At 53.5% G+C, this 17,756-nt stretch overlaps 1 protein-coding gene across 1 annotated transcript; it reads left to right on the forward strand.

The window, feature by feature from the left end:
- ARHGAP19 (Rho GTPase activating protein 19) lies at positions 1 to 10,058 on the forward strand. The gene is made up of 12 exons (XM_026050669.1): positions 1 to 59; positions 111 to 376; positions 3,690 to 3,770; positions 4,080 to 4,289; positions 4,881 to 5,107; positions 5,634 to 5,720; positions 6,676 to 6,741; positions 7,461 to 7,649; positions 8,332 to 8,430; positions 9,022 to 9,114; positions 9,228 to 9,296; positions 9,744 to 10,058. The coding sequence occupies exons 1-12, from the start codon at positions 1 to 3 to the stop codon at positions 9,798 to 9,800; spliced, it is 1,503 nt and encodes a 500-aa protein (XP_025906454.1). The 3' UTR covers positions 9,801 to 10,058.
- The last annotated feature ends 7,698 nt before the right edge of the window (positions 10,059 to 17,756 follow it).

Consider the following 17,756-nt stretch of genomic DNA (forward strand, 5'->3'; position numbering starts at 1 on the left):
ATGGTCCTTATGTTGGCAGATGTCTCCTTCGGGGCAGACCAGCTGGCTGCAAAAGCAAAGTAATGAGGAGATATTTTATTTTTTTCCTCCTTCCTTTTTTTTTTCTCCAGTGATGCCATCTGCAATTTTGTCATTTGCAATGACTCCTCCCTCCGCAGCCAGCCCATCATCTTCAACCCCGACTTCTTTGTGGAGAAGTTGCGCCACGAGAAACCCGAGGTGTTCACAGAGCTCGTGGTCAGCAACATCACCAGGCTCATCGACCTGCCTGGGGCAGAGCTGGCGCAGCTGATGGGAGAGGAGGACCCCAAGCTGCCGGGGGGGAACGGATTAGCCTCTGGCTTTCTGCGCTCCCTGATGTCCCTGAAGCGCAAAGGTGAGAATGGCATCGTGCCTGGCGCCTGCCTTTGGTGTGGTGCTGGCTGGCATCGTTCAAACATGTGCTTTGGAAAGCTTGCCGTGCAGGCCTGTTATTTCAAGCCTGTGTTAAGTGCTTAATACTGTAGGTTTGTGATCTCTGGGGATGCCAGCTTTAGAAAGCAGCAAAACAGGGGCTGGGAAGTGCAGCCAGGAAATGCCTTGCAGCTTCTGGAATGTCCTCCTGGGTGCTTGTTCGTGTTGGCCACAGTCAGGTGGATGCTCGGTGCAGCCTGCAGCTTCGGCCCTGCTGGTTTCTGGTCTGGATTTGTGGATGGCATGAGCTGCAGAGATGTCCCAGATCAAACCCTAATCAATGTTTTTATGGCCTCTAAGTTCAAAACTTATGCTAAGATCAAACTTATGCCTCCATATAAGGATAATCTGAGCTCCRCTGCTCAGAGTAAAGACTCTGGTATTGACACATGCCCTCCAGTCCCGGCTTCCCTGGTGGGATCCCTGATAGACATCTCACCCTGGCAGCGCTRCAGGAGTAATCAAGGACTTCAGCATCCTCAGGGGAGAATCACTCGGAATCATGGTGATTCTCATTGTTGCTCAATAATAACAGATCTTTATGCTTTTCTCCCAAATGGCAGCTACGCTGTGTTTGGGCCTGTGTTATACTTAACCTCYGTTCCAGAAAAGCAACAGGGGCACCTGAAATTCAAATGCATGTCATTGGGCAAAGAGGAGTGATGGAGAAACTCATGCATCTTGTTAGTGTTCACAGAAACTTCCCTATTCTTCCCCAAATCCTTGTAGAAGGGGCTTGTCAGCTTTCTCCTTTCTCCCCTGGCTCCCCCTTTTTCTTTAATAGCTGTGTTCTGCTGGCACACTGTTCTTACCAGCTTTCAGAACTGCTGTCTCCTGCTAGCTCCTCTTCCACCAGCAGCTCTTCCTCAGCCAGCACAGCCCGCGTGTGTTTCCGTGGCCATGTGTCTGCACTACAGCTACAGCAAGCAGATGTTTCYAAGTCAGCTGGCTGCACTCCCAGGCTGCATTGGCAGCGTCTCCTGCATTGACAGGCACTGTCTGTGAACTCTAGACTCTGAGAACAAGTTTGTGCCTACAGAGAAAATCAATTTCATGTACTATGTTTCATCTTAGAGCTGTCCTTTGTTTCTCTTGATGTTATAGACCAGCTAGAACAAACAGGTTTTATTTCTTCAAAGCCAGAGGCCATGGACCGTAGAGCTTGGAGCTGATCAAACTGCAAATACTTATGACTTCTTTGAGCATCAGGAAACTCAATCTCATGCTGCTGCTTAGTTTCTGAAGCAATTCCACAATAACATCTAAGCCTTTATAACTCAGCATCCATTCTCCAGACACTTCTTTCAAGTTTCTTTGAGAATCAAATTCTCATTCAGATATCAACTCCTGACTTTAAAAGTAAATCGAATCCATCAGACCCTGCACGTCTCCAGAAAATGTGTTTTCCTCTCCCTGGCCACTATGGATTCTATCTGATGAATGTATAATGAATTTAGTTTCCTTCAAGGACAAGAATCTCTTCTAATGATTCTTTTACTTCATGCTCAAGTCTTTTAGATCTTACACAAGGATCAAGAGGTCGCATTTTCCTCCTTTCTTCTGCAAGACTGAAGACTTTTTGCATGTGCTTTATCAGAGAGGAGTCAGAAAGTTCTTAATTTAACAGGAGGTTGGAGTTCTTAGTGGCTTATCATGTATTTCAGAAGTTCTGGAAGGAAGTGGGAATGTTCTTCAGGYAGAATAAATTTAGTTGTGCGTAAGGGCTGCTTGGGAAGTGCATGGGGCTGACCTGGTCTTTCCCACCTGCCATGAACATGCACACCTCAAAAYGGTAAGATCTGTAGGACAACAGAGGAAACACTTGTAAAATCACCATGTGCTATGATGGGGGAAGCAAGACAAAACTTGTTGGGGGGGGATAACTTTTATTAGCCAGCCCATGCACTGCTTGGATCACTAGGAATCAGCTGCAAGGGTAYGGGGAGAACTTTCAGCCCCCCAAAGCTGGTGTGGGTGCCCAGCTTGTCTTCAGAAGTGGCCTGTGCTCTTGCGAGTTTCGTGATGCGGAGGGGAGACTTATTTTTGAACCTGATGGCTCTTTGAAGCCTGCACTCAAGGACGGGACACACCAGCCATGTGCCTGGTTCTGGGTCAGTTCCAGTCACCATGCAGTATATGGTCCATCCAGCACAGTGGTGTCCCTGGCTCTGGCTGCTGCAGTCATGGTTGTTGCTTCAGCCTTTTGAGGCACAGAGCATGCTAGCTGTGTGTATCTGATGAAAAATCATTCGCTTGCAAGACTTCATTTATTAGAAAATAGTTGCCTGCTTGGTACCTACTGTCTTACCTGGGAAGTCCATCTCTAGACAGGAACAGTTTTCTCCAGTGTTTCAATAAGTGCTTTTCAGATGAAAAGCCAATTTAAACTAATGTTTCTTTCCACACAAGGGTCTCCTTCCTTTCAGCTCAGTTGCTTCCCTCCTCCTTTAGGGTTAGTCCCTATATTACTGACTGGAGCTGACAACTCATGCCTGGTTTTTGTTAGCAGCCCCACGAGATGAAAGCAAACCCTAGGAGTGAGAGTAGCTGTCTCTGTTCCTTGCAGAGAAGGGCTCAGCTCGCTGCTTCCCTCCTCTCCCTTCTAGTTCTTCCTTGTTCAGCCTTCTCATACTTCATGCTGTACTGTGCTCAAGCCAGGGCAGCTGATGTGGGAGAAAGATTCACTGCTGTTTATTCCTGCCTGGAAAGGAGACTGGCATGAGCCACTCGGACTACCTCTGCTCTTCTCAAGGGTGCTGCTTATTCCCTTCTCCCACACGTTGCAGGTACAGCTCTTCCTTCTGCCTCCCTGCATGTCAGGCCACAGCGAGGACTAATCCAGGCCTTGCCTCCCAGTTGGGCACGTGGCTATGGGGCACACCTGGCAAGTCCAGGCTCCACATCTGCTTTTCACACTTTGTGTGAAAAAGGAAAAAGGAAACATTTGTTTTGGTGTTTTAAGGAACTAAAGAGTATTTGCTTTAGCTGGTTAAAACCTATAATTAAGCTGAGATATGAAGCAAGATGATGAAGCCCTTGGAAATACAGCATTGAGAGATGAAGTGAGTTATTAGGGAGTGCTTGTGAGATAATGTCTACTAGGAGATCTTTGGGACTTTCATCATTAGTATTTTTGAGTGCTGGTCTCTGCATGTTGAGATCCTGCCCTTTGGGGAGCACTGTTCTGGGGGTGTTGGGCCCTGAGCTGCTTTGAACACGTTATCTCTGTCTTGCAGAGAAAGGGGTGGTGTTTGGCTCACCGCTGACAGAAGAAGGCATCGCGCAGGTTTCCCAGCTGATTGAGTATCTGCACAAACGTAAGTGACTGGCTGGCTGCCCTTCTCCCTGCTTTGGCCACCACAGGCCCCTGGTGAGGCTGAGCTGAGCTCTGAGGCTCCAGCAATAGGAGCTTGGGGCAGGGCTGGGTGACTGTACCTCAGCCCAGCAGATGAGTTAACCTCTTTCCCCCTGTTTCTGTGAACTCTTTCTGTTGATGTGACCTAGCCCGAAGTCCTGGCTCTGTTGCTCACTGGGATTTGCTGTTGAGCTCTAGAACTGCTTTAGTAAGAGGAAGGGAATCAACCTCTGAATAACCAGGGGCTTTTTTCTTCCCCTCTATGGAGCAGATCTGCGAGCTGAAGGCTTGTTTCGAGTGCCAGGCAACAGCATCAGGCAACAGATCCTAAAGGATGCTCTGAACAGTGGTACAGATATTGACCTGGACTCTGGGGAGTTTCATTCCAATGATGTGGCCACCCTGCTGAAGATGTTCTTGGGCGAATTACCAGAGCCCCTGCTGACACACAAGCATTTCCACGCCCACCTCAAAATTGCAGGTGAGTGAGCAACAGGAGATGGTGATGGGCAGGGGAAGGAAGCCAATCCAGCCTGCAAGAGAGCTGGTAGTGCTGCTGAGCTGCACAATAGGCTGGGGAAGTGCAATCCCTCAAAGCAGGGTAAGAGCAGCCTTATGGTGGAAAGACTGAAACTGAAAATCCTAAGAAATCAGACTGGGGTCTCTAGCCCAATCTTTTCTCTCCAACAGCAGACATAAACATAGGCCTAGGGAAGTACTGGAGTAGAGCGTTGGGTAAACTGGATCTTCAGCTGTGCTAAGTCTGGAGGTTTTTATGAGCCACACTTGGTTTCAGCGTATTTAGTAACTCTTATTAGACTATCTTGTGTGGATATGCTCTGTCTGCAACCCAAAAAAAAATTCTTAGCCACCATGTTATCCTGGTATCCAGGAGTACCACAGATTAAAATAGCATTTGAGGGGCCTGGGAGCCAGAGGGAGGGACTGGAGGGCTGAGACCCAAGCAGAAGTTTGGAGGAGAAGTGGCTCGGTGAAGGGTAACCAGCTGTAATGGGCTTGCTGTTAGGGAGAGTAATGTGCGCCCTTCACGTTCTGCCTTGTGCTTTGGCAGACTTGACCCTGTTTGATGAGAAGGGCAATAAGACCAGCACCCCGGACAAAGAGCGCCAAATCGAAGCCCTCCAGCTGCTCTTCCTGATCCTGCCCGCGCCCAACCGCAGCCTGCTCAAACTGCTCCTGGATTTGCTCTATCAGACGGCCAAGAAGCAGGACAAGAACAAGATGTCTGCACATAATCTTGCCCTCATGTTTGCACCGCACATCCTCTGGCCCAGGAATGTGAGCACTGTCTCAGTATCTGCTGGTGGGATGTTACAGGGTGGAAAGCAGAGGCTTGGCAGGCTTAGAGAGGAGCCCTGAGGTAGGAAGGATGGGTGTTGCAACCCAGTGGGCTGTGGAGTGCAGTGGTAAGGTTGAGCTCACTGGCAGAAATCCAGCAGAGATGAGACCTGCTGTCGGTCTATTTGCCATTGATGGTTCATCTTTTCCAGTAAGATTTAAAGCACATCAGTCCTGGTTATTTTGAGAATGACTACTGTGAGCAAAACCTGCCGACCCTTCTCTGTAGGGTTTCTTGGGCTGTTGGTGAACTTTTGCTCTAGAGTTGTCCGAGTGTCCAATGTGTTAGGCCAGCTCTTCCCAAAGAGCTTTGTTTGTGGGAGTGCAGTTTCTTGGCATACTGTGAGCCCTGCCTGCTCATCTGCTCAGAACTGGACTCCTGAGTGTGCCCATGCCCCAGAAATGTGGCAGAGACACCCTTCCTCCACTTCTAACAGCTTCTGCTTGGGCTGTGTCTCTTTGCCAGGTGACAGCAAATGACCTGCAGGAGAATATCACAAAGCTAAACAACGGAGTGACCTTCATGATCAAACACTCGCAGAAACTCTTCAAAGTAAGTGTGCTTTGAGGTCCTGCTCTTCTTCTGTAGGAGACCCTTGTCCATGCAGCTCTTGGATGTCAGGATATAGGCTGGGCACTATATTCTGTGGTGGGATTTATTCAAGAAACTGTTCAAAGAATTTATGTAAGAAACTGCAGACTAGAAAGGAAGCCTTGGCTGGGCAAGCAGCCCAGGGGAAGGAGGACACGGCCATGGAGGTGGCTTTTCTGCCTTGGTGAGGTCAGAGCCATGGTGCAGTGTAATACTACCCTCTACTGGACACCCAGCACCTGCTTTCCACGTGGGAAACAGGTTCCCTTGGGGCAATTAGTGGTGGCACTGTTGTTGGGAAACTTTGGGGATCTGGTGGGATAAGGAAACTGAAGGAATTCCTCTTGGATGAGGGTTGCAGGCATTAGAATCCCTCACGCAGGAACACTGTTGTGAACACATCTGCACAGGCAGAGTTTGCAGTTCTGAGCTCCCTGTGCAGCTCAGCACAATGTGTTGTGTTGCAGAGTTAGGAGCATGGGGCTTCTGCGGGTCTCTCCAGGGAGGGGTTTCCAGAACACGCAGTCTTTTGGCTTCCTTCCTGCTCTGTGGGCTACTGCTGTCTGCACAGGGTCTTCCCATGGAAAGGGAAGAGGTCCCTTCTTTGTCAGCCCCCTGCTTCCTCAGCTCAGAGTCAGAGAATTGCTCAGGAAAAGTTTATATGGAATCTGTTGTACTTGTATGTTCCCCTTGTGTTGATAACATGCATTAGAAGGAAACCGTGAGCAGAGATTGCACCAGGGACATGGAGCAGCATTACTTGGTCTGCCCCAAACACCTGAGTCTATGAAATGGCTTGTGTGGTGCATCTGAGGAGCAGCTCTTGGAGAAGCTGCATCTTCCCCCAAAGTCCACCTTGCTAAACACATGCATGGCCCTTCGGCTGGTGCCAAGGTTTTGTGTCTCCTCTGCCCAGGCCCCTGCCTACATCCGGGAGTGTGCCAGGCTGCACTACCTTGGATCCAGAGCCCACGCATCCAAGGTAAGGGCAACCTGTGCAGTGCCTGCCCCCCAGGGAAGGGCAGGGGCTGGGCTGCTGCTGCAACAGGATCTCTGGGAACAAAAGGGGCTGAAAACCCAAGCCATAAGGGAGGGTCTGTTGGAGAGCAGGAGGGAGGGAACCATATGGTATGGTGGTGTGGGTGGCTGCATTAGGGAAATTGGGCAGAGTTGAAGCATCTGTTAATCAGAAGCACTGGGCAGGCCACCAGCCCCTCTTCAGCAGCAAACCTGTTCCCTCTGCCCAGTGCACCCAGCAGCTGGTACTCTGAAGGGCTCTGCCTTCCAGACAGACAGATATCCACTGCCATGGCTGGGCTGCTTACAAAGCAGGACTGCAGTAAAGGCTACTTGCCGCTGCTGGAATAAGATTTATCTGTGTCTTTCCAGCAAATGCTTCCCTGCTCCACATAGCTGCAGAAGAGCATTGGAAGGAGCTTCAGTAGCCCTTCTCGAGCCTGTTAGAGCTCCTGCAGCTGCCATCCAGGAGGGAGGGAAGAAGGAATAGGGTCACCTTTGTGTTGCTGTCACCTCTGCCTGGCACAGGGCCTGCTGGTGCAGTGCTGCTGCAGAGGGGTAGGGAGAACACAGCCCTGTGCATTTGCTGGGGTGAAGCAGCTCACAAGACGGCTCCGTGCCGCTCAGATGGGCGGCTCGTTTGGATTAAAGCATGGCAAGGAACTGCTCTCCCCGCTCTCCCAGGATGACCTGGACCTGCTGACCTCTCCCAGCTCCAAGGAGCTGCAGCCTCTCAAGTCTCAGAAGCGGAGCCGACTGGACACTTGCCATCAGGAGGAGACCCAGCAGCGCACGGAGGAGGCCCTGAAGGAGCTCTTCCGCCACGTCCACAACATGCCCGATTCTGCAAAGAAGAAGAAGCTAATTCGGCAGGTAGTGTGGGGAAGAAAAACGTCTTTGGGGTGTGCTTGCTAGGCGTGGGACTAAAGGGAGGGCCTACCACAGAGCTGCTTCCAGGCCTGGCAGGGTGAGCTCTGAGCCCTGCAAGAGGCAGAGCCATGTGAAGGAAGGGGAGGAGGAAGTCTGTGCTGGATGTGTCTGATAGAGCTCAGAACAGCAAAAACATCTGTTTCCTAAACCCTACGGACTTGTCAGTTGGAATTCCCTCAATCCTGATCATGGCTCTATTGAATTTGCTACCTCAGGTAGAGGAAAATCCTGTCTCCCTTTGCCTGCATGGTGTGGGGGCAAATTGCTCTACCTGATCCAAGGAGCCTGGGCAGTGCCTAACCTGCCAGACACCCCCAGGCCCTGCTCAGCCCCCTTTCTACTTGGTGGCTGCTGGTCTTAGCTGACCTGGTGGCCAGCACAAAGCAGCATTGTGTCCAAGCTCTGTGTGAACCTGGGCAGGAGCAGCGGCCTTCCCCTGCAGCCCTCTGAACTGCAGAGCTGCAGTTCATCTCCCTGTAGCTCTGAGCTGCCCCTCTGCTTTGGCGTGTGGGAAAGCCAAAGCAGAGCATGGCCTGGGGGCAGGCAGCACACAGAGCTGCATGCAGCAGCAGGAGGCTGGTGAGACAGTACCTGTGTAACATCCTGATGTTGTGTTTCCTCCTAGTTTAATAAGCATCCTACAGTGCTCACTCCTGGCTCTGATGTCCGCACACCCCCTGTGCAAAGACGTACTCGCTCCCGCTCCTTCAGTGGCCTCATTAAGGTAAAGGCAGCCTCTGACCAGGCTCTCTGCTGCAAGTCTCTGATGTTGCCCTGTGCTTCTGTCTTGTCCTGGCTTTGATAAGGTGCTTGACAGCGGGGGCTACTCAAAGTACTGTCTGCTAAGGAACACAGATCCCCTGGGGATGAGAAAAGCAGCCCAGCAAGAATAAGCCTTGTTAATATGAAATGTAATTATGTATGAGACACTGGGCTGTAGGGTTTGTGTGCCTTTGTGAAGATGATGTTGCTTCCCAAGGTGAGATGAAGACTGACAGGGAGCAGTCAGTCTAGGTGACTGGTAGCGCAGGTGTTAGCATGCTGGAGGCTGCTCTACACCGCAGGTAGCTGCTTCTGGCAGTCTGGGCTCCTGGCCAGGCCTGGTGCCACCTCCTGACCCCTTTAGGAGTAGGCAAGCTCAGCCTGGCAGAATGGTATTTCACATAGTTCTGTTTTTCAGTGTCTGTCCCAGCCTGACTTTCTGTTTTCTTTCCCAACACCCATCCATTTGCCAGGCATCTTGCTCCTTCCCTTTCTTTTCTTTTCGCCTCTGCATTGGGAGCATTAGCCAACAGCCTTTCTCTTCTTATGGCAGCGGAAGGTCTTGGGAACACCGGTTATCATGGAAAGGAAGAGCCGGGATGTCACACCCGAGCCAGAGCGAGCTAGCAAAGAAAACATCCACCTGGTAAGAGTGCAGATTTGGGTGGGAACTGCTCTGGCAGAGCAACCTGCTTCAAGGGAAGGCTGTGGATGTCACTTCATTCGTCAGCTCTCTGATCCTGTTTCTCTCTCTTCCAGTTACAGAAATGTGGCTCTCCAGCTCATATGTCCCCAGGGAAAATGAAATTTTTAGAGGGCCAGAAAGAGGTGAGATGCTCACACGTACACAGTCCTTCCTGAGAGGAGCCTGCCCCCTTGGGCTCTCACCTTGCAAGCCCACAGAGACAGTTTCACTGCAAACAAGGCTCTGTGGCAGCTGGGGTCCCCTGGCTGCAGCAGTTTGCTCCCTGCTGAGCTGGAAGCCCTAGGTGCTCTGGAAGCCAAGCCTGGCAGGGGATCCTGTCCCCCGTTGGAAGCAGGGCAGCCAGCTCCATGGGGCTAGTGCTAACTGCCTGTCAGGGTGGCCATGAGAGTAGAGCTTAGTACAGTCTAAGGTGCATTAATTGCTCTTGCCTGGTCACTGTCTTGTGCTCTGTTCCATAAAAGTTATGGAAATGCTGCGGTGGGAACCCTTGTAGGGGGAGGACATGATATCCCTGCTTTGTGTGGCATTCAGGGTCTCAAGCATTCCATTTCTCTACTCCTCTGCTCCAGGACTCCAGCAGACGTGTGCGAGCCCGCCTGCTTTCCAAGGAATCATCGTCCCTGTGAAGCGCCTCTCGCTAGTGCATGGATTGGGGAATGCCCAGCCTCACAAGCTGTGAATAATACCCGCTGCCCCGAGGCGGGAGCACTGCAGGCTCACGGCAGCCTCCAGCCTGCTGGTGCTCTTGGACATTTGCAAGGACTGCAGGGACTTGTTTCTGTCTGTATATAAATGTATATCGTTCCACTATGGGGCAAACCACTATCTAACCAAAACCTGTGCAGCGTGTCTGACCTGCTGGCTCTGGGAAGAGCTGGAGAGCTGGCTTACAAGGAGAGCCCTGTGCACTACAGGGCTCTGTTTGTACTCCCAGCTCTCTCTGCAGTGTGCTAGGCTGTATTTTAGCTTTTGTCTCTGAACTATTAACCAGTTGACTTGTTTCTGCTTCCTCTTTGTGAGAGTGATGGACTGCAACCTCCCTGGGCATCCTGGCAGCTCACCTCATCTCCAGGCCTCCTTTGGAGCTATGTTCCCTCTGCTTTCAGGGGCCACCTCTCCACTCTTATGGGGTCTTCTTTGCCTCCCATCACCGAAGCACACAAATAGGACACAGTATGGGGTGGATGTGGGAGAAGGGGGCTGAGGGTGTCATGCCAAGTGGGGGTCTGAGGAGAGCAGCTTCCCCAGGAAACTTCTCACTGTCTCAGCCTGAGAGCAGGCTCAGYCCCTGCTCACTGTCTCCCTGTGCTGCCCTCATACAGCACTGCCCTGGCACTGCAAGGGGAGCAAGGACTGCGTCTGAGCAGGGATTGTTTTTTGGGGCAGGAGGCTGGCAAGGACTGTCCCAGGGCAGCTCAGCCTTCGGAAGCTGGCATGTCTGGGGCAGTCGGAGTCTGTGCACAGCATAAAAACAGTTTGAGCATCATCAGAGGTAAAGAAGGGCTCCAGCCATTTGTGATTGCTGGAAGTGGTGCCAGAGGCTTTAATGCCAGGTATCTGGATGGCCTGTCTGGCAAGTGGCTGGTTATTTACTAAACTGGGGGAAAGCTGAATTCAGTTCTTTGCTCTGAGCTGCAGAAAGGGGATGAAACCATCTAGATATAAAATAACCCCCATTGCAGATGGCCAGTGTCAGCTGCCTTGTTAAGCTGGAGTGCTCCAGTAAGCCAGTCTCACCCAGTAGCTGTCTGCAAGTGTTCCAGGACAGGGAACACATGGAGTCACCACTGTGAAATAAAGGCAAAAGCGGTTGAGGAGCCCTCTAAACACTTCTCAGCCCTTCTCAGCAAAGCAAATCTCTGAAATCCAATTATAATTGTCTTCTAATCTGTAAGAACCAGCAGCCGACAGGAGTTAGAGCTCTGTCCTTGACAGCTTTCCGAGACAACTGGTGGCGGGAGTGTGAGGCTGGGATGTGAACRGGGAGTTCAGTCCAGCTGAGCAGAGCTGTCAAAACAGGGCCTCAGAGCCCTGCGTGGCTTAGCTGGACTCCTGTTGGGTTTGAGCACTCTTCTTTTTATTTTACTTAAGAACTACAAAGCTGTATGTCTTGTGCTGCTCTGTCTGGAGGGGTGTTCCAGGTATTTCATATGAGGCACCTTTTCTCGTGCTGATCCCCAAATGGAAGGGCTGCCTCACCTATATAGGGGGTACCGGGGCTATAAATGTGGGTGTTGGTGTCGGGAGCCTCTGTCACAGCAGAGGGAGAGCTCWGGTTCTGCAGGGACCGGGCAGGTGAGGATGCTGTGGGGAAGGACAGAGGCTGTTGCTGTGTTAGCAGTATGTGCTTTTTGGATGTGTCTAAATACTCCCTGTGGAAGGTGAAACTATCTGTGTGCTCCTCTCCAAAGGTGGCCCTCCTGCCCCTGCAGCCTCYGCGAGGCAGGGCCCTGTTAGCAGCAGCTCCAACCTTGGCTCTGCCTCTGAGCAGAGAGGAGGGCAGAGCTGAAGGTCTAAAGCCAAGTGCCAGTGCACGGAGAACGCAGCCTGATCCTGCTGCCTCTGCTTCTGCCTGTGTTGCTGAGTGAAGTGTTTGTCTGTCCAGCCCACCTTCTCCCTCTCTGCAATATATTCATAGCTCTATGGATGTTGGCTTGGAAAGGCTCTCTCATCACTAAGGCTAAATGTGCTGTCCCTTTACAGGTGGGAGAAAAGTATCTTTTCCTTCTAGTGGTCAAGCAACTGTGTTCCCTTGGGCATGGATCCAGCTCAAGAGCTGTGTCTGGTTTCTGGCGGAGCTGGGATTTGCTCAGTGCTAAAGAAGTCCCCTCTGGGGCACCAGCCTGGCGTTCTGCTCATCTCGGGTGTCCTCCCTGCCAAAGGCGGGGAGGGGACAGCCTGCAGACAGGGCAGACCAAGGAGGGGACTTTGGGACTGTCAGTGCCCTGGGCTTTAACGCAAGGTGCTCKGCTCCTGGTGCCAAGGATGAGGGGGAGCAGCAGGGACCTGATCCCTAGGAGCCCTGGCTGTCACAGCCCGCTGTGTTCATGCTGTCTTGTAGGGCTGTGTAGTGCCCAGATGTCCCTTGTTCTGCCCAGTGTGATGTCTCACAGGGATGCTTCCTCCCACAGCAGCAACTAACAGTTTCCAGAGTAGATTTCTGCAATATTTTAATCTTTGTCCTTATTTATATATTCTATGTATGTACTGTTTCAGACTGCTGCCTTTCCATATGTTCATGTGAAATCCCCGTATTAAATGCTTTTATTTTTAGTGGTTTTGCTCAGTGGCTTAAGCAGTTTTCCTGGGACACTGCATCTGCTTYGAGGAAGGAGGAGGCATCTGCTCGGGAGCCATCGGCGTGCAGAGGTGCCTGGTGAGAGCTGTGTGCGGGGACAGCACCGGCCGCCCGCGGTGGCACCCGCGCTTGTCCCTTTGCAGGGACCTCCTGCGGACGGGCTTCCCCACGCACTGCAGGTATAAAGTCAAACCTCTTTCCTTTGCTCTTCCACCCGCTGTCATCCAGGGTGAAGGGAAATCTGCGTTTACAAAGAGCACTTTATATAAATAATGGATCAAACGAATACATTTTTTCCCTTTAGAACCATTCTTTCCTTGCTAATCTTGGCTGCCGAGGGAGGACGGCTTCTGCTTGCGTTTTCCTTTCCTTCTTCCTAATAATGGCGCCTCACATTTTATGCAGATTATTTCTCTGTGAAGTTCTTCCACATTTGAAATGCCCTGGGCTTGCCTGCCGTGGCTCAGACACTCATTAGCATCCTTGCTGTGTGAGTTAAAAACAAGCAGGAGAAGCAAGCTGCGTGCTGCGTTTGAAACCTTCCTGCGGGCTGAGCTTCAAGCAGGCCCGGCTCTGCTCCAGAGGCTGGAATTGGGTGTCATGGGACTGCCTGGARCTTGAGGGGCAGGAGGGGACGGGATCTTTGCTCACTTAAAAGCGGCCATGGGAGTCTAGAGAGATGTTTCTGTTCTTCAAATCACTGAACAAAAGGAATGTGAACATTCACTGCAGCTATTTTGAATATTGCACATCCAAGTATCGCCTCTCTTGATACTCATGATTCAAAGTGCCAGGCTTTATACTGCTTACATAATTTTTTTAAAAAATGAATATTTTTTAGCCCTTGAAGCCACAACCTGAATGCCTATGCCTGGCTGCAAGTAAAAGAGGAGCAGTTCTGAAGTTAGGGGAAGGTACGTGCTTGGAAAGGGGAGCCTTAGCCTTCATTATGCGGGTATTGTAGCACAGCAGCGGCAGTGCAAAGCAAACAAGCACTGTTCATCCTTCATTTATCATACGGTTTTATGTCAAATTGCACAGCACAGACTTGCAAATATGCTCTGCACTGTCACTGCTCTCTAAATCAATTTTTGTAAATTGTTTTGATTTTAAAATACTCTGCCCTGGCTGGGAGTTGAAACAGGGTATTTTTTTGTTTCTTAAATTACRACGTGTGGCTGGGAGCTGTCACACTCCTGCTCTATCTCACTGCCTAGGGCAGCGCTATAGACAAAAACRTGAGCGATAGATGCTGGCACCAGCCAGACCACTTATCAGGCTTTCCAATCTCATTGGCTTGCATTAACTAATATTTTTTCAGAGTGAATAAATTACCATGTTTAGCTCTGTTTGCTCACACCCCTTGCGCTGAAGTCTGTAAATTGTGCAGGCCTGGGGATGCCTGGCTGGCTGTGCTGGCTCTCGTGCTCACCCAGCCCTGGTGCTGCAGCCAGGGCCTCCTGCTCTGGAAACATCCCGTTTCCAGCCCTGTCCTTGCTGGGACAGGGCCTGTCCCTAAGGGGGGTCCCTGGTACCCRTCACTCACACTTGTGTAGCTGGCACTGCTGCTCCTTCTCCCGCGGCTGCCCCAGACCCAGTGCGGCTCCTGTCCCCTGGCTCCCTTCCAGCCTCTCCTAGCTCTGCTGGGCTGCAGCAAACGCACAACTGGGATGGGTGAGGGCTGCAAAAGCAACTTGTGACAGTGGAAGCTGCCTCCAGGCCTGTGGTTTATCTGTTATGTCCTGGTGTGGGACCAGCCGCCAGCTATCACTAAATAGGGAGCACAGATGAGCTCGTCTGCACCCAGGGCATCCTAATTAATAAGATCAGGACAGAGCCTCTGCCTCTCTCAGCTGTCAAGATGAGGTGTTTCTTATCTCTCATGTTGCCTGCTTGTCCTTGCATAGGGATGTCCCTTCATAGGGGGCCTGCAGGAAGGCAAAAGGAGGTGATGGGAACAAGCTCTGTTCTCCCAAAACGAAGCCCAGGGTCTCTGCTTGCCCTGTGGCCCAGGTCAGCCGCTGCAACCTGCTCCTACGGGCAGCAGTGCTTCACAACGGCGGAGCTGCCCTTTATGGCACCGGGAATATGTTGGATGAGCTCGGCAACAGCAAAGGGAAAGTTAGTCTATTAAACAGTAAATTATCCCTCCAGTGCATCTTCATTGAGGAGGGTTAATGAGCGGCCGCAGGCAGAAGGAGCGGGGAAGAGGCTGYGTGGTGGGGATGGGAACAGCCGCTGCGTCTGGGAAACCAGGATCCCGGCAGCACCCCGTGTGCGGATGCCCCCGAACGCCTCGAACAGCCTGCAGGGGCTCACAGGCGGCCCCCGTGGTTGGCAGTGGGAAGAGCCTCTCCGGCTGCTCGGAGCCACTGCTTTTCCTGGTAGAATAGAGGTGCATTGGGAAGCACTGGGATCCCTGCTGCGCCCACTCCCAGTGGTGCCATCCCTCCTGGGGTCAGTGGGGCACTGGTGATGCTGGGGCCAGGTGATGCTGGCGGTGTTGGGGGAGACTCTAGCAGTGTTTGTGGGGCAACGCCAGAGCTGTGGGCCTCGTCCTGGGGGAGATGCCGTGGAGCAGCAGCCCAGCGTGCCCCAGCCCTGCCTGCCGCTAGCCAGCGAGATTCAGCACGTGCCACCCACCCGTCCTGTTCCCTGAGGGACCCCTCAAGGGGCCAACCCGCCCTGCACAAAGCCCTGGCACCGAGCACATCCATTGGCACACGCAGGCCTCCCGATGAGAGCCGAGGTGCTGGTTGTGGCGGAGGTGGCCCCGGTGGCCCTGGCCGGCGGAGCGGCAGCCCCGCAGCCTCTGTCTGTGCAGCCCGCGGCCGCAGCGGGGCCGGCACGCGCCACCCTGGCACACGCTGCAGCGTGGCGCTGGCTGCAGACCTGCACAGAGCTGCTGCTCCCCAGCAGCGCACGTGCCCGTCAGGGCCGTGGTGCCGGCACAGGAACCGGGATGCAGGCCACGGCCCGTCCCAGGCTCCGTGGAAATGCCCGGATGCCGCCCTGGGGGGCTCGGCTTCAAACTGGCAGCAATTTTTGTTTGAAGCTTTGTAGCTGCTTCGCATCTCTTTGCACGACAGGTCTGGCGCGTACCCTGGAATCCTTCCCCAGTTCTTCCCATGGAAACTCCTCTCCTGCAAAAAAAAAAAGCTTCTGCTTCGTTTTAACCAAACCCAGAGCCCATCAGACGATCCAGATGGTCTCTCTCTCTATCAAGCAGTTTGGCCCAGATCCCGGTGGCAGACGGCAGGACCAGGCCTCCCTTGATAAAGAAAAGTTTGTTTTTTATTTTCCTCCGTGCTCCTCATCCATATTCAGAGRTACCCTGGGCCTTCCCCGGGCAGCTGTTGCTCTCAGCATCCTGTGCGAGMCCCGGCCCCGGGGGCTGCAGGATCCGGCGCCTCGACCCGGGCCCGTTTCCGAGCGGTGTCGCCTCCACCTCTCCTTCCCRGTGCTCCCGAATTCCTGCCTGTGCTGCGGCTGTTCCTGGTTGTGCAGGCAGCAGTTGCTCGGAGGGCACATTGCATGTACCAGCCTGGGCCTTGCCTCATCCCAGAGGTGCGTGTGGGTCACAACAGGGATCTGGGACATGRATCGTGGTCTACAAGCCCCAGGCAGGAGGCCTCCGAGCACCTTCCTGCAGGCTCCTTGCTCTGCTGAGGCCCCGGGAATAAAGCGACCCGATGTTGCTGCAGCTGGACACAAAGGCTGGGGGAGTCTGTTTATCCTGCACAGCACGAAGGATTCGCCTCGGGCAAGAGACTTTGGGAAAGTTAGGAAACACGATCGCTTGTCCTGCTCCCCCGGCAGGAGCAAAGGGCAGGGTGGGAGGTCAGGCAGGTCTGCGGGACACCGTGTCCTGCGGCAGGGGCACTGCTGGGCAGCACAGCTGCCCTCGGAGGGGGTCCCTGCTCCGTGGATCGAGGAAGGGGCGGAGGGGCAGCCCACAGGCATTGCATGGATAGCGACCAGCTCCGGTGGTGCAGATAGCTGGGAAATAGCCTCCACATCCAGAAATCCAGCTCGGTGCCACCGATGAGGCTGCTCGAGGGAGGCAGCTCAGGAGGAGCCGAGTGCTGGGGTGGGCTCTGCGCAGCCCTGGACCCCCCAGACAGGGGGTCCCTGTGGGTGCTCGGGCCCCACGGCCGGCAGCAGGGCCACCTCTGTGGAGGCCGTGCCAGCCGCGGGTCAGCTCCCGGAGTCCTGGGAAGCAGCTCATCTTCCCTGCTGTCAGCGCTGCTGTGTAGCAACAGGGAACAAACCCCTTTCAAGCATCTCRGCCGCGGCTTCCTCCCGGGATATGGGCCAGAGGAAGGAGATGTCATGAAAATGCAGACAGATGATGGGAGCCGGCACTGGGGATGGGAAAAGGCTGCTGATCCGGGCCAAGCTGATGCTGCCCTGTGTGTGTGTGAGGGGTGGCCCTTGCCGCAGTGAGATTCATGCAGACACTTTGCTCTAGCTAAAGAGCATCRGCCTGCAGAGAGCTGTGCAGGACAGCGCTGCTCTGAGAGCTGCTTCTGCCCCAAGAGCCATCACGGTCCCTGCAAGTGTCCTGCTGGCCCGGGGGAGAGGCGGAGGGGTGACTGTGGTGGGGTGTCCTTGGGGTGTCCCCTCCCCTTCACCACCACCACACTGTGCATAGGGGAATGGAGCAGGTCAGGGAGCTGAGGAAGCAGCTTGTGGCCCCGAGGCCAGCAGAGAAATGCTCTGATCTAGACAAGAAACCAGCTCCCAGTGGGAGCTTACCCGGGAGCAGGGCGTGGAAGGAGTTTCCCGGAGGGATGCGGCACTGCAGTGGGGCTGGCTTGGTCCCTGCGCTGCCTCCCCAGCGCGTGTGCCCCTCTGCAGCTGCTGGGAAAGCTGGCGGGCGCCCTCCTGCCTGGGGATCCTCGCAGCAGATCCTGTCTAGAGTCACGGCTCTGCTGGGCACCTCACAGCCTTCCTTAAAACTCAGCTCTCGGCGTCATCGGTTATGCAGGTGCTTCAGGTATAATTAATAAAATAGGTGTCCAGCCCTCCTGGTTACACCCTTCTGCTTTCCATTTGCAGACCTCAGGGAACRAAACAGACGGCACCAAAACAAACAYGAGGTTCACCCGTCTGAGGCGTCCAACAACCCGGGCCAAGCTCAGGAGGCCTCCTGGTTTCACCCGTTTTTCCATCAAAGGAGTCTTCCTCACGGCTCCTTCGGCCTCCGCAGCCGGGGGTGCAGGAGCTCTTGGGGGGCTAGGTGCCCACAGAGCCCTGGGGGCCGCGGTGGCGCGGGGGGGGC

This window comes from Nothoprocta perdicaria, unplaced genomic scaffold, assembly GCF_003342845.1.
Source record: "Nothoprocta perdicaria isolate Ctin4 unplaced genomic scaffold, notPer1 scaffold_7, whole genome shotgun sequence".
NCBI lineage: Eukaryota > Metazoa > Chordata > Aves > Tinamiformes > Tinamidae > Nothoprocta > Nothoprocta perdicaria.

Coding starts and splice junctions, on each gene's coding strand:
- ARHGAP19 (XM_026050669.1), top strand. CDS start 1: ATGGTCCTTATGTTGGCAGATGTCTCCTTCGGGGCAGACCAGCTGGCT. Junction 377..3,689: donor GATGTCCCTGAAGCGCAAAG/GTGAGAATGGCA, acceptor TCTGTCTTGCAG/AGAAAGGGGTGGTGTTTGGC. Junction 9,115..9,227: donor GCAAAGAAAACATCCACCTG/GTAAGAGTGCAG, acceptor TCTCTCTTCCAG/TTACAGAAATGTGGCTCTCC.